The 13,757-nt window shown below is 36.4% G+C and overlaps 1 protein-coding gene across 4 annotated transcripts in view; it reads left to right on the forward strand.

Annotated features, from left to right (window-relative positions):
• LOC139985916 (cysteine-rich secretory protein 2) overlaps positions 1 to 13,757 on the forward strand; it is a 93,747-nt gene that overhangs the window by 54,686 nt on the left and 25,304 nt on the right. For all 4 annotated transcript variants that reach the window (XM_072000811.1, XM_072000810.1, XM_072000812.1 and 1 more), the window contains one exon: positions 10,017 to 10,114. In XM_072000811.1, coding sequence (XP_071856912.1) covers positions 10,033 to 10,114 — 82 coding nt within the window. In that variant the 5' untranslated portion in view covers positions 10,017 to 10,032. The remainder of the gene's footprint in view (positions 1 to 10,016; positions 10,115 to 13,757) is intronic.

Below are 13,757 nucleotides of genomic sequence, written 5' to 3' on the forward strand. Positions count from 1 at the left end.
TTCAAACGATATCGAACGATCACGCTCGTATCCGAAGTATCGCGTCATAATTCATTTCACGTAACAGTAGTTGAAAGACCAGACGAGAATGAGCACGCTCGTATCGTAGTTCGGGACAACACATAAATCTCTGGAGAAGAAACTTGACTACGTTTTCGTCTATCCCAGAAAGTCAAGGAACTGTGAGCAAAAGTCGCGGTACGTTCGTGTTTCTTCTGTACAATAATTCCATGAAATGTCGTGCCAAAGAAGAAGTTGACGAGGCGAAATGATCGTGGAATGATACATCTTTCATAGTAATTACACTTATAATCTTTCGTACCACGCGAATAAAATGAAGTTATATTTAACTGCTTGTTTATGGGAAATTTCTAATTTCGCCTAACGTTTATGAAAATTCGTCGGTAATAGCCATATCGTTTATGTAAAATACAATGTTTCAAATTTCAGTTACTACTGAAATTCAAAGTTATTTCTAATTTTATTTGCTATGTTTTCCAATATGTCCTTAGTCCAGTCACGCTTCTGTTTCGTGAAAAGAGTTTCATAATTTTAAGTAATGTCTGACCTTTTATGTCGAATTGATAATTTCTTCGTTTGAAAAGTTTGAAATTACAGAGAAGAAAGTTGCGGTAGTGCTAATGAAATTTGCTTTGAGTTACATTTTCATTCGTTATAAGCAGTAGTGATCTTGAAATTTAAGTTTGCACGATTATTAATAGTACGAACCTGTCCGTAATTTAAATAATTGTGTAGTTCAAACTTTAATGGAATACTGGAACGAAAGACAAGTTTGAAGTTTCATTTTGAAAAGGATATTGTTCTGGGAGTTAAGATATTTATACAAAATTTATGAGAGCTAATACAAACATCTGCGATATGGCCAGGTCCTAACTCACAAAGTTTTCACATTCGGTCAAGCAATTCAGCCGCAGGATACCAGACAGAGATTCTAGCAACAGGGGATCCAAGCGAGAAGGGGAGACGGGCAATAAAAAATAATGCTTGGCACGGAAAAGGGATTTCACCAATGAAAACCTACGCAAGATCACCGACAAGAGAATTTCAACGATAAAAAGGTGTAAGGAGACGCAGAGAAAAAGTTCCAGAAATAAGAAGAAAAATGCAACGACGTAAAAAAAAGGATTTATGACGGTAAAAAGAAAGGAAAAAAGAAAAAATATAATGTAAGGATTAAAAATAGAAACAGCCAGTTGCGTGCGCCTGTACTGTATAAAATGAAACAGAGAAATTTTTAATTCACCTTAAGTGCCGCCAGTTAATTTAAATTTTTGTCCTCTTTTATGTATCTCTTGTATACCTTGCAATTTGTCAGTAGACATTAGCCAAATTGTTCTAAATGTGGCAAAATACCACGACGACGATGTCTCCATTGTGATAACGTCATTCTCATTAAGATCAATTTACGTGAGTTATTTGCAGATGTTTACTTGTTTATTAGGGCTGTAAGGTGTATTCTTTTAAGCCTGCGTGGGATATATCGATCGGATGTATTATTGGCTAATGGATTAACGTGCATTTTTATGCCTTTTTAATAATTGTCGAATGCCTTGAGTATTTTCTCCCTTACGGTGACGATATTATCCTTATTCCTTATTTCTTCGTTCCTAAAAAACCATGCAGCACCAACGATTGAACGTGACATAATTGAGTTGGGCTTCAAGTTTGGTAATATGGCTCTTCGCCATCATTCCTCATAGTAGTATATCGTACACCCAAATTGGCTTTATTATACTTTTATAGAGCTGTAATTTATTTATTATGCTTCGATCTTTTGCCAATCATCCATGCCATTTGTCTCCTTTGTAATCGGTGTTTTATATATCGGCGAACTTTTGCGATAATGTGCTCCTTTCGCATCGATTTAGAGCCTAAATGTAATCCCAAATATTTGACTGTCTTCGTACGCAAAATCTTGGTATTATTTGCCTTTTAATTAGTCTTTTGACGTTTCACTCTTCGTTTCAAGGTGAACGTTACGCGTTTATATTTAGTGACGTTTACTTTAAACTTTATTTTATACAACCAATCTTCAAGAATCTATTAACTGCTCGTAATATCAGCCGTAAAGGGGATGTATAAAATTAGTCCGAGTACACCTCTGATCTGCTTAATGCCTAAGAATATCCTTGATTTTTACATAGAAGGTTCGATCAATAAGTTCTTAGAAGATTTAGTAAAATTTTAGAAGATTATAATATAATGGTAGAAAGTGAATTTTACGTGTTAGTATTAATCCATAGTGGCAGAACACTTTTTCAAGACGGCTGTACAATACTTTTTATATTTTAGTTCTATAACTGGATAGTCTATGGACTTGTACTATAATGGCATGTGAGTTTCGAAATGTTAATCCAAATAGTATATTGGTACCTTTAACAGGCAACAATATATAATCTCCAACGGGCAACAAGCTATCGATTTCACGACTTGGCCATATTCTACAACATTTTACCCCTCAAAACTACTGTACTAATAAAACGAATAAGCTCTCTAGAAAACACGTTTATTTGGGAAAACACATCCGAGGGAAGGTTCGAAAAAAGTCATCTATATACTAATATACAACGCTCAACGCCTTCGTACCGAACCCACGAAAACACGAAAGACTACTCTACCTTCTAGTTTCGGAGTAAATCAAAAGAAATCAAACAGCTGGGCTGCTTCTATATCCATTCGGACTGGCCTGAAGCGGTATTCCGGATGATGTAAAGCGGTCGTTGAGTTCAACCTTCGGTCTCGCTATCATCCCTTCGCCTTCGCCCCTCTACGAATTCATAGCGGTCGCATGGTATTCGTTCGATCGTCTGCAGCGACATGAATTCGCCGCTTGGATGGAAAGAGAGAGAGAGAGAGAGAGAAATAGAGACAAAGAGAGAGAGAGAGAGAGAGAGAGGAAATAGACACTTGAATCAGGCGGATTTTGAAGCTGCGGAAGCGAGAAGAGGGTTTTTAAACGAGGGGGTGGAGAGAAGAAGGGTCAGTATCGGGAAATAGGAGGTTCTCTCCTCGAACGAGTTGGAAGCAGCCTCTCCCCGCGAATTAATGGTCGTTTGGTGAAAGGTAACAGGAATGAGGGAGAAATGTTATTTGACCGATATTTTAGCGGTACGCGACATTGGAAAAAGTTCCGATGCCCGGATTTCCGGGTACACCCGAGGGGAAACCTGCGACTTGGTCTCTTTCGTTATTCCTCGTTAACTCTGAGTCTTATGGCCGGTTTCACTCGTGCTTCTCTCACACATCTTTCTTCTCTTTCGCTTCAACGTTCTTGAGAATTGGATAGCAATATTTTCCTTTTATACGTAAAGTTGAAAACGTACTCAGAGTTATAAGGATGGACAAAGATTAAGCTCTTTCACGATTGAGCAGCTTTCGAAAATATGCAGACTAATATATCGACGAATACTTGTAATTTTACGATTGGTTGAAAGAAAGAAGAATTGATAGAGCGATTTTAGGTATTTGTAAAATTGACCATTTTATAAAGTTCCTCAGTGACAAAGATCATTCCTTAGAATTCGTATCTTTCCTTAGAATCTCTACGGTACACGAATATTGTTATAATGTGCATCGTCGAGCAATCTCAATCCCTTTGTCTGACAAAAGCCAACGGGGGATGAAATCGGGTTTCAACCACGTCGATTCGGTTATAAAAATGCGAGTCATGCGACAAAGGTCTTAATAGATGTTACCGGGTTTCTTTGACGAAGCCGGATTTCCTCGGGGATCTTCCTTCTACTCCTTCAACTCGTCTTCCTCTCCAGACGGAGTATCTCTCCTTTTTTCCTACGTCTTCTCAATGTTCTCTGCTAAAAGGGCGATACGAGATGAACGGACTGTTTCGATTACCTCGTTACAGCGAGTTGCCAATGAATATGAGATTCCCTTTTACATTCAAAGAAATTGGCGACGAACTTAGGGCATAGTTTCGCCCTAATCTGAAGTAATCAGCCAATCTAGAAATTGTTTGCAACTGAAACCAATTTATTACGAGAAACATGGATTTAATGGTTTAACGTCGAAGTCTGATTGTTTCTTGGTAATGCCGATCCTGATTGATTAAACAACGGACTGGCTTGGCTGTTAGAAACTTATTGTTCTGACTGTTACTTAAGTGATTGATTGATAACCGCGGTTTAACTACATGCACGTAAGGATTAAACTGGCGGATTCGTCGTTAAAATTAATGTTTCAAATAATCTGTAAAAGATTTAAAATACGTAATAGTCCTTAAAACAGCTGTTAAAGATTGCGATTGCTTAAGGGTGAAATTGCTTTGATGCTATTTAGATTTCAATTTTAGTACAGAGGTTCTATAATATGTATAGTTAAAGGGTAAGCTAGCGCCTCTGTTCGTTCAGAATGTCATTACCTTGGTTTGATGGCTCTTTCTAACTCTTCGAATGTGCTGTTAAATTTAAGACCTTGGATAGAACGTTAAAACTGGGTCAAAAAGTTTCATTGCTATACTCGATTACAGAAACCCGACAATTACAGTAACTTCGTTTCAGTTCAACCTTTTTTTTTTTCGCTTTAGTTCGATATCGAGGTAAAGGGCATTTCTCTCCACTTAATGAAAACGTATCGTGGATCACTGGTAACTTATACACGTTGGGAATATGTAAATTCGTTGAAATTCTGAAGTTCTGTGAAGTTTTATGAGAAATGATTCGAGATAGGAAGGTGATTGAAATTCCTCAGATTAGGATAGATTTATTCTCATGCCCAATCTATTTATCAGTCTCGAACGTTGAAATTATACATTTGTATTCGTAGAATTTCTTTTCGTAATAAATTACAGTTCTGTTTTACTCTTATTTCGCAAGTTAATTGCAGAATAAACTAAATCTCTATTTAGCTTTAATCGTTCAGTTATAACACCAGTTATAATATTGTATCAGTATAAAAGTTGTTTACGAGATATTTCTGTGTTTCTAGCTAGAAGAAACGTATAATTTTACAATTTGCTTAAGTAGTAATAAATTCAAGTACTCGTATCGCACACAGAATCCATCTGCAGCTTGCCGAACAAAAACGAGCGAAATAACGCTCGCTCAAAATTTCTGTGTAGAGTTCGTGAATGTTTGCGTTTAATTTTGCAAATGATGCTGAAATTCTGCTGATAACGACCAGCAACGTACCCTACCGTGTATATGTTGCTACCGACTCGTGTCGTTTAACCATTCCGCTGTAACTGTCAAAATTGAAAGTTTTTCCTTCTCGTTACCAGCTAAATTAGATTGATTTTTCTTAATACGAATAACACGCTTGAACACTTCGAAACTATATTTTAATCGTTTGTTATTTAATTATAAAATGATTTAATTTTACTTATTTTTGACTAAGTTTGATTTAAATAATGATTGACACATAACGTACATAACGTAACTACATATAATCAGAGCATGATCGCTTAGTTACAAATGTTTGCTTCGATCGGAGGTTTGAATCTAGAGATTTGAAACTCGTTAATTAGTGAAAATAAGTACTTGTTGATCGACGTTTACAACTTCTACGACCTGGACGTTTCATTATTAACGTATGTGATTGGTTTATGCGTTGTTGCATTATCGAAGCATGTCAACACGGTGTTTCGCAAATATTTTAATGATCAATAACTCGTCACGCTGTACGGTTTTCTTGCAATCTATACGTGTCACGCGTTTCATGTATCGAATGATAAATAAACAAATAAATATTGCGCAAATTTCCATATTGAAACATTTAAATTTGTACGTTTAATAAAGTAAAAGCAATAATTAAGTTTATAATATACTTTATAATTAGGAGTTTACTTAATCGTTAAACTACATCTTAAACATTTAGCTAAATATAATTATCGATACAGATTTTAAAAATATTGTTAAGCAATAGCTTGAATAACAATGTATTACCAATATTAAACAAAGATTATTCCAAAAATTATTTTCCAACATACTTTAAATTTTCCAAACAATGTTAACGTTAAAATGTACAATTGTCATATATACTTACTTTTCGTTAATCTCTTACATAATAATTTATTTGTTATCCAATCCAAACTTAAACACGAAGATACGTTATAATAGTTTTAGTAGTTAACATTAGTTATGGTCGAACATGGCTGAACCTATCCTAGCTTTACTACTAAAATTCGATGTGACGCAACGTCTAGTTTCTCCGATAAAATGAAGCAGATACATCACGTATTCGTACAGCTTCCAATAAATCTTATTCACTTTGCTCCCTCTATCATTATCATTTACATATTAATTTTATTATCAACTATATTAGTCTCCATTATCAATTACATCCTTATGTATGATTAGTTTAATGTAAAACACACGATGATTGTTTACGAATAATATCAAGCCAACGTACTTTACAATTGCCTTTTATTCGACTGTTTAATTTTCATCAATTCGTGTTCTTGAAAATTTTGCTTATTAAATAATTCGTTTTCAAAGTGTTGAATGTAGGTGCTTATAATAATGATACGAATAACCATAACTTGTTTTTCCAAGCACTAACAATTATAGTTAATTCGATACTACAAATATGTCGATATTAAGAATAAATATAAATAAAAGGGAAAAAATTCCGATTAAGAAGCAGATAAAACATGGTAAGAAACCACTATTAGTATTCTGTGAAATTAACGTCCTTCATCTGCGATGAATTTACATCTTCTATTCTATACTTCCGAATTCACAATTCGAAACTCTATAAACCAAACCCCTAAAACTCCGAACCTTGCAATCTTGAACTCCGTAACTCTCTCTAATTCAAAACTATACAATCACGAGACCTCTAATCTTCCAATTTCGCATAGGAAGACAGATAGAGTTCCAAACTCTAAAACTTCTGCTTCTTACTCACCGAAACCTTCGAAAGTAGTGTTAGAACTCCAACTTGTTTTGAAATAATAATCACTCTTCACACGTTGCGAAAAGTAAATAAGGAAATAGATCGTTGAATTTTTGAAACGTGAACACTCCTTTCAGATTTTAACACGTGCTAATGACGTTGATCGTCGGAATGTTGCGCCACGATTTCTTTTATCGTGAAGTTTCTCATCTCGAAAGACCACTCGGTATTCTAATTCGAATCTAACTATATGATATGTCTATGATATAATTTAGAACTTAATCTTAAATTCTGTTTTACCGAATTTAACTTTATCCTGCTCTCACATCTACGTCATAAACCACCACATTAATATCTCTTTTACTAAGTCGCCAGTCTCTCACGTGCGCGCACCTAAGATAGTGGAGTATCTGCAACAAAGTCACCAGGCGCAAGATCCTCAAGATCGAACGTCAAAGATATTTTTCGTTCTCCAGCGCCCCCATCCTATGGACCGTGTGCAGACGCTTTTATACCTTCCGTTTTCATTTTCTCCGGCGGAATTCACCCTTTTCAGCCATCCGGAAAGACGATGGTACCCCGTATAGAGCAAATGCAAAGTGGTTTAAGATATAGAGCAGATACGCGGCTCTTACTCCTCGCCCTTTTTCGCCTTTTTCTATCGGCTTTCTGATCACTCGGGCCTGAAATCGAGACACGATACGGACTCATGAACCATTTGCTCAGGTATCGACTCGATTCCCTACATCGATAGTTGCCCCGAATATGTAACGATACCTTAAGCGCTTGGTATTTGGCAGAATTTCAACCTTCTTTTTTTTTTCGTTCCATCGGTATGCACGATTCCTACGCCAGTTTGCTGAATAAACGGGCGTATAATGTTCGAGATATCGTTATATAGGTGTATTGGGACAGGTGAATGTAAAGCACGGATAAAGAGTTTGATAGCAGCGGCTGGTTTCAGGGACGCGGGAATAACGGAGATATGGGTATGATAACTGAGAGGATTTGGTTTGGTGGAAAGAGTGATCTCTTCGACGATCAAGAATTTCTGAAACCTAACACGTTTCATTTGTTCGGATCTCGGATAAATTAGAAATCAGCAATTTTTTAAATGAATACGATGTAAATGAGAAGCATTTTTTACCAGATTATACATTTCATTTTTTATCGTATCAAATTGTTGGTAGTTACGTGGAAGTATTATTAAATGCTATGAATATATAATTATCTAGTATGTAAATATTATGATAAATACAACGATGTACTTTTTATAGGCATCGTATATGTTTAAAGTACAAAATTACGAACAAAATTTTCCAACAAAAAGAAAAAGTGTTTTATGGTAATAAAGACTTGTACTAGATTAATAAATTTTAAGAGAGCTTCCGCATTGCGTTTTTAATCCATTAACCAAATTCAGTTAACAACTCGTTCAACGCTACTGACCACGAGCGTCCCGTCCACACAGCTCGATGCTCATAACCTGATGACTGATTTTCCGGGTGGGTAGTCGAGCTGTTCGCTCGCGCAAAACAAAAAAAAAAAAAAAAGGCTAGCGTTAATCCTCGATTTTAGCCGGTGTTGGCGCTCTGGGCGATTTTGACGAGTGGTAACACAATCTGTCTTCGTTTGTGCGTTTGATACAGTGTGGCAGACATCGAAGCTGTCACAGCATTGGACGCGTTCGCCTCCGGAGAAATAATGAAATTTCCCGCTGATGCGGAGAATCGTGATTAATGAGAAGCGCGTTCGCCCGTGAAAAGCTCGGCTACACGGCCGATTCACCGCGATCAATGTCGATTTCAACACGAGTACCAAGTGAAATTTTATTTCCCGATGTTGATAGAATCTTCTCTTTTTCACTTTTATTGTCGCGTTAGCATTTGAAAATTTTCGTCGTTGTTTGGGGCGAGTAATAAAATCGTGTCTTTTCTTGCAACAAGCAAAAGATAAAATTTGCAATCATAGAACTCATCTTCTATCTTTTTCCTTGGTATTCTGAGAGTCGTGGACGTCGAACCGCTCCGTTGAAGATTCGTAACTCGATAAAAATGTATTTATCGTATCTTTTTCCCGAGATCTTCAATTTTGTACGAAATGATATATTATATAGCAGGTTTCTTTTAAAAAGAAGACAACCGTAGAACTTTTCTAAATACAGAAAGTAGATAGATACGGTTTAGCTTTTGGGTCACGTAGCTTTGTTGTAGAGAGTTGAAACGAAATGTGCTCTGTTCCAGCTTATTTACGGTTATTTACGGTTATTTATGTAAAATATACGGCATCATTGAAAGAAGATCTGACACAGGGAAACAGGTAAAAGAATCTCGCGTGTAAATCCCTTTTCTCTATCCTGACGTCGCGTCGTCTTTGGATCACTTATTTTCATTTTCTGCTCTTTTCTGGCCGACTGCCTCGCTCTTCATTCTGCACGTCATTCCGTTTTCGCGCACGTACGCTCGGCTATTTGAAGCGCATACGAGCGAGGCCCGTGCCGTTTCGTCGCGAAAAGGGCGGAGATAAGAAGCCCGGTAAGAGGCTTTCTTTAATGAACACCTCGCCGCCTGCGAAAATATAAGCTCACCCGCGGTGATACAACCGACTTGAAGCGAAAGCTCCGAGAAAATTCAAAGTACTATTTAGAAATATAAATTGGAAAGAGGTACAATTTAGTTTTACAATTTGTCAAATGAATTTCTTTGAACGATCTGTTCAATTTCGTGAATAAATTTCCTTCGTCAAAGACGGAACAGATTACGTGTAATTTCATTAAAAAGTCTACTATTTAGTTGATGCATTGTGAACGAATATATAGCGATGTAATTTTTGTAAGTTTTTGAGCAGTTAATTTACATGCTTAGCTAGTCATTACTATTAAAGCGCGCAAACGGATTCAATGTATCGATGTAGAAATTACACGATGACAAATATCGAAGTGTATCGAACGTTTCACTCGAAACAATCTATAAATTTCCATGAAATAACATTAAATTAATATTATTATTAATTAACATTAAATATTAAGTTTGAGAAACTTTCATGAAACTGTCATTAGTCTGCGAGAAGAGATACAAGCTTCTTTCAAACTTCAAAGCTATTAACGATCTTTGATCTTGAATAAGGTGTCGCTCGGTATGTTGCAGGTCGTAATCGGAAATTATGAGGTGGCTGTGGATTATCGTCCTAATAGCTCTGGCGCTGCCAGCGGCTGTGCCACGGAAGACGCATCGTAGCAAGCCGAGTAAGTAGTCACATTTATTTCAATCTCTTCGATTCTTCTTTCTAGCTTTTCTCCGTCAAGAAACTCTTCTCACGCGCGAATCCTTATCGATCGATCAAATCCAATATCTCCATGTATTTTACCGCTATATTTTTCTTGAAATTTCTAGAATACAAGGGACATAGGACACATGCAGCATTTAATATAAAGGGAAAAAAGAACAGAGTCGAGTTGTTCAAATTTTTGTCATGGGTTTCTCTTTTCACTGCTTTTCATGGGCCAGATAGAATGAGTTTTTCGAAAGTTGCACCCGCATTCATTATGCACACCTGTTACAGAAACTCTCAACTTCATCATCTCTAATTTTAAGGTCACGAAAAAAGTACCGATATAAAGTTGGTATAAACAAAGCTGCGCGTACAATGGTAAGTCTGCGAGCGAAGTTACTCGGAGAATTTTGCCATCTGTAAGTCAGATTTACACAAGGCAAAGAAGTCTACAGAAAAATGAAAAATGTCACGAATTTTCTGGTGGATTGTGTAGAGCGAGGCACACATTTTTCTTCGTAGAGATATGAGGTAAAAATGTGTAGAAGGTAAAATGCAGTTTAAAATCAAATGTTCGGTTGTTAGTAATAAATTCTTGTGCAATACATTGTGTAATACACATATAGTAATTTGTTGCTACTACATAGTGGATCTGTTTATTAGGCCATTAAAGACCAATTAGTGAGACAAGGCAAGTTTTTTACATATAGCTATTTATTATTTATAAGAAAGAATATAAATGCTATCAAAATAAATTTCGAATCGCTAGTTTTCGTGTAACGAAACTTTACGTTTATGCAACTTTTGCCTTTTAAGGTATATATTCCTATTATTAGTTCGAAGATTGGAACTGTTCCAAACATTTTGCGTGGAGATGCGTATTATAGTTTCGATATTTATAAATAACTGTACTTTTGCACGATTTACATCTTCTGTTTGCTCAAGTACCAACTGTTGTAGCATGCCCTGTACGACCATAATTTGTTCTTTCCTCTGGACTAATTTTTAAGTTATTCATTTCCAATCTGAAGATCCTCAGAATTTCCTTAAGGTCGTAGCTAAATACGATGGAAACTCTAGCCGCGACATGTTTTTAGTATGTGCGAGTTCATGTATTTTCCATGAATTTATAATAACGCTGTTAACCAAATTTATAAACAGAGACCATCACCACTTTTTACAAAATAAAGTGTCCCATATTTTGATTATACTCGAAAGTTACGCGAGACTGTGGTACAGAGGCAGTTTTCTTTTCTTTTCTAGCCTGTGTTAAATATTCTATAGCGCTATTTTTTGTGATCACATTCACAATGGAATTGTCGTTTCACTTCACTACCGCAACTTCAGTTTGCCTTTCGAAAGCAAAGTCGAACGAGTTCCTCTCTTTATTTTTCATAGTTGAAGTGGCTTCCAAATGGCAATTTCCAACGCAGCTCTTGCGAATAGCGCCAGTGGTAAAGAATCCTTGAAGTTTTGGTGTACGAAATAATTTAATTTTAATATAACGAAAAGAAATTGTCAAAAAGTATTCGATTGCTCACTCACATTTTCCTCTATACTTCGAACTTTATCTACTAATCCCACAGTTTTGCAAACGCAACGTTATTGAAAAACGTAAATAAAATTACATATATACTGTTTCGCCGAAATATGAACATTACGATAGTAGACATTATACGCAGGTCTACGAAAAAAGAAAAAGATTATTCCCATTATTTAAAAAACATTGGTCTATCCTAATGTTATAAATATCTCAATTTCTTCAGATTTCAAGACATTGTGCGATTTATGTTACGGAAATGTTTGGAACTTACTTTTGTTATTGCAACCTGAAATGGCAAAGTTCAATACCGTAAATTTGCTGACAAAAATTGCGAGTGAAATGTTGCGTTAGCGCAACGTTGGAAGTCAATGGTTTAGTAATCTGAAAAGTTGCGAATGAGAGAGGAGCGTGTATCGAAAATTTTGAAAACTACAATGAAACATACAGTGGGCGTGGTGAAATAAAATGCAATTATATTTGCTGTGAAACTCTACAAAAAGGAAACAAAGGGAATTCACAATACATTTGGAAAATTCCACACCAATTGGAATTTGTTCTTTTCCAATTTTATCGAAGCATGTAACGAATGCAACGAAACAAATACGTTGCTTACTATAAAAACAAAAAGGGAATTCACGCCGATTTTCACAAATTCCACGCCCATTCGAATCTTTCCCTGTCGAATATATTTCAAACAAAGAATTAAAACATGTAACGAGTATAATGAAATAAGTTCGAATTAGACAGTAGGGCGAGGAAAATACGTAAAATACGCGAATACATGAAAATTCGTTTCTCTTAAATGATCAGAAAAACAAGAGACAAATTCGCAATGAATTTTTTAAATTTTACGTATTCGTGAAAAGAGAGGAGGGGACATTGACAATCACGCGAAGTTCATGCATTCATCGATAGAAACTCGATGATCGAAGAAACGAAAAAACATACAAAGAATTCGTAAATTCTGCACCATTCACCAATTTATTATACACGTTGAACGTTACCTCGACTCATCAGTATTTTCACGTTTGTCCCGTCTAATCCCATTCCACTAGAATCTAGAAGATAAACGGGGTTGAATAAGTCTTTCAAAGTTCCGACCTATAAGTAGGATCAACTGTTTCGTCTTCGCTGGAGGGAAAAGCTAAACCCAAGTCGAAACCATACTCGCGCGAGAGCTTGGCCTCGCCTAACATGGTTCGAATGTTAAATTAGGGTCAGGGGTTATTAGGGGTCTGGAGATTTTATCAGAACACGTGAGTGGATAAACATCTGATCCCCGGGATGCTGGTGGGTCACCGCGATAAATTAGGGTTGCGAGTAATTTACAAGGAGATGAAACTGTCGTTGATTAGCCCACGAGGCGGTTCTCTGGCCGTGCGACAATGCGGATTGGTCGATCCGAGAATCAGGCTTCATTCGCGGATAATTTGCGATCATTCGCGGGATATCGTGGATTAACGTCGTCGAGGAGGTCGAACAGCGAATGTGCGTTAACATCTTGTTTGCTGATAATTGAGGCTTGTTTAGAGTAGTATTACGTAACGGTCATAGGTTTATCGTTGTTATTACGAGGCGTAGTCCAGAAATTTCTGATTGGCTATTAACGAAAAGCACAAAATTTATTTCCGAATCTATAATAATTTATGTTCATTACATTCTACATACCTTAAATTTCTTTGCTATGTATTGTAATTCTTTACTCTTATTGAGATACTTGTACTAACACTCGTTTTTGTATGCGCGCTTCGTACAACGATGCCACCTAAAGTGGCAACCAGCGTGATAATAACTTGCGAAATACCAAACGACGTGACACAACTTCGTTACTTTCCATTCATTTCCCACAAATTTTACGCTCACTTCTCCACGAAATTATGTCCGAAACCGCCTGAAATCTCGGAAGTTATGTTCGCGCTGGGTACCTTCTTTAGCGGCACCATTTTATGAACCGGTGTCCCGTTATGACAACTGTCTCAATAATGGTAGAAATTACGTAGCAAACTAGTTTAAGGTACGTAGAATGACGTTGAAAATACATTTCTGCTTCGCTTTAATCTTTGTGGATGCGCCT

Source organism: Bombus fervidus, chromosome 3 (assembly GCF_041682495.2).
Source record: "Bombus fervidus isolate BK054 chromosome 3, iyBomFerv1, whole genome shotgun sequence".
NCBI lineage: Eukaryota > Metazoa > Arthropoda > Insecta > Hymenoptera > Apidae > Bombus > Bombus fervidus.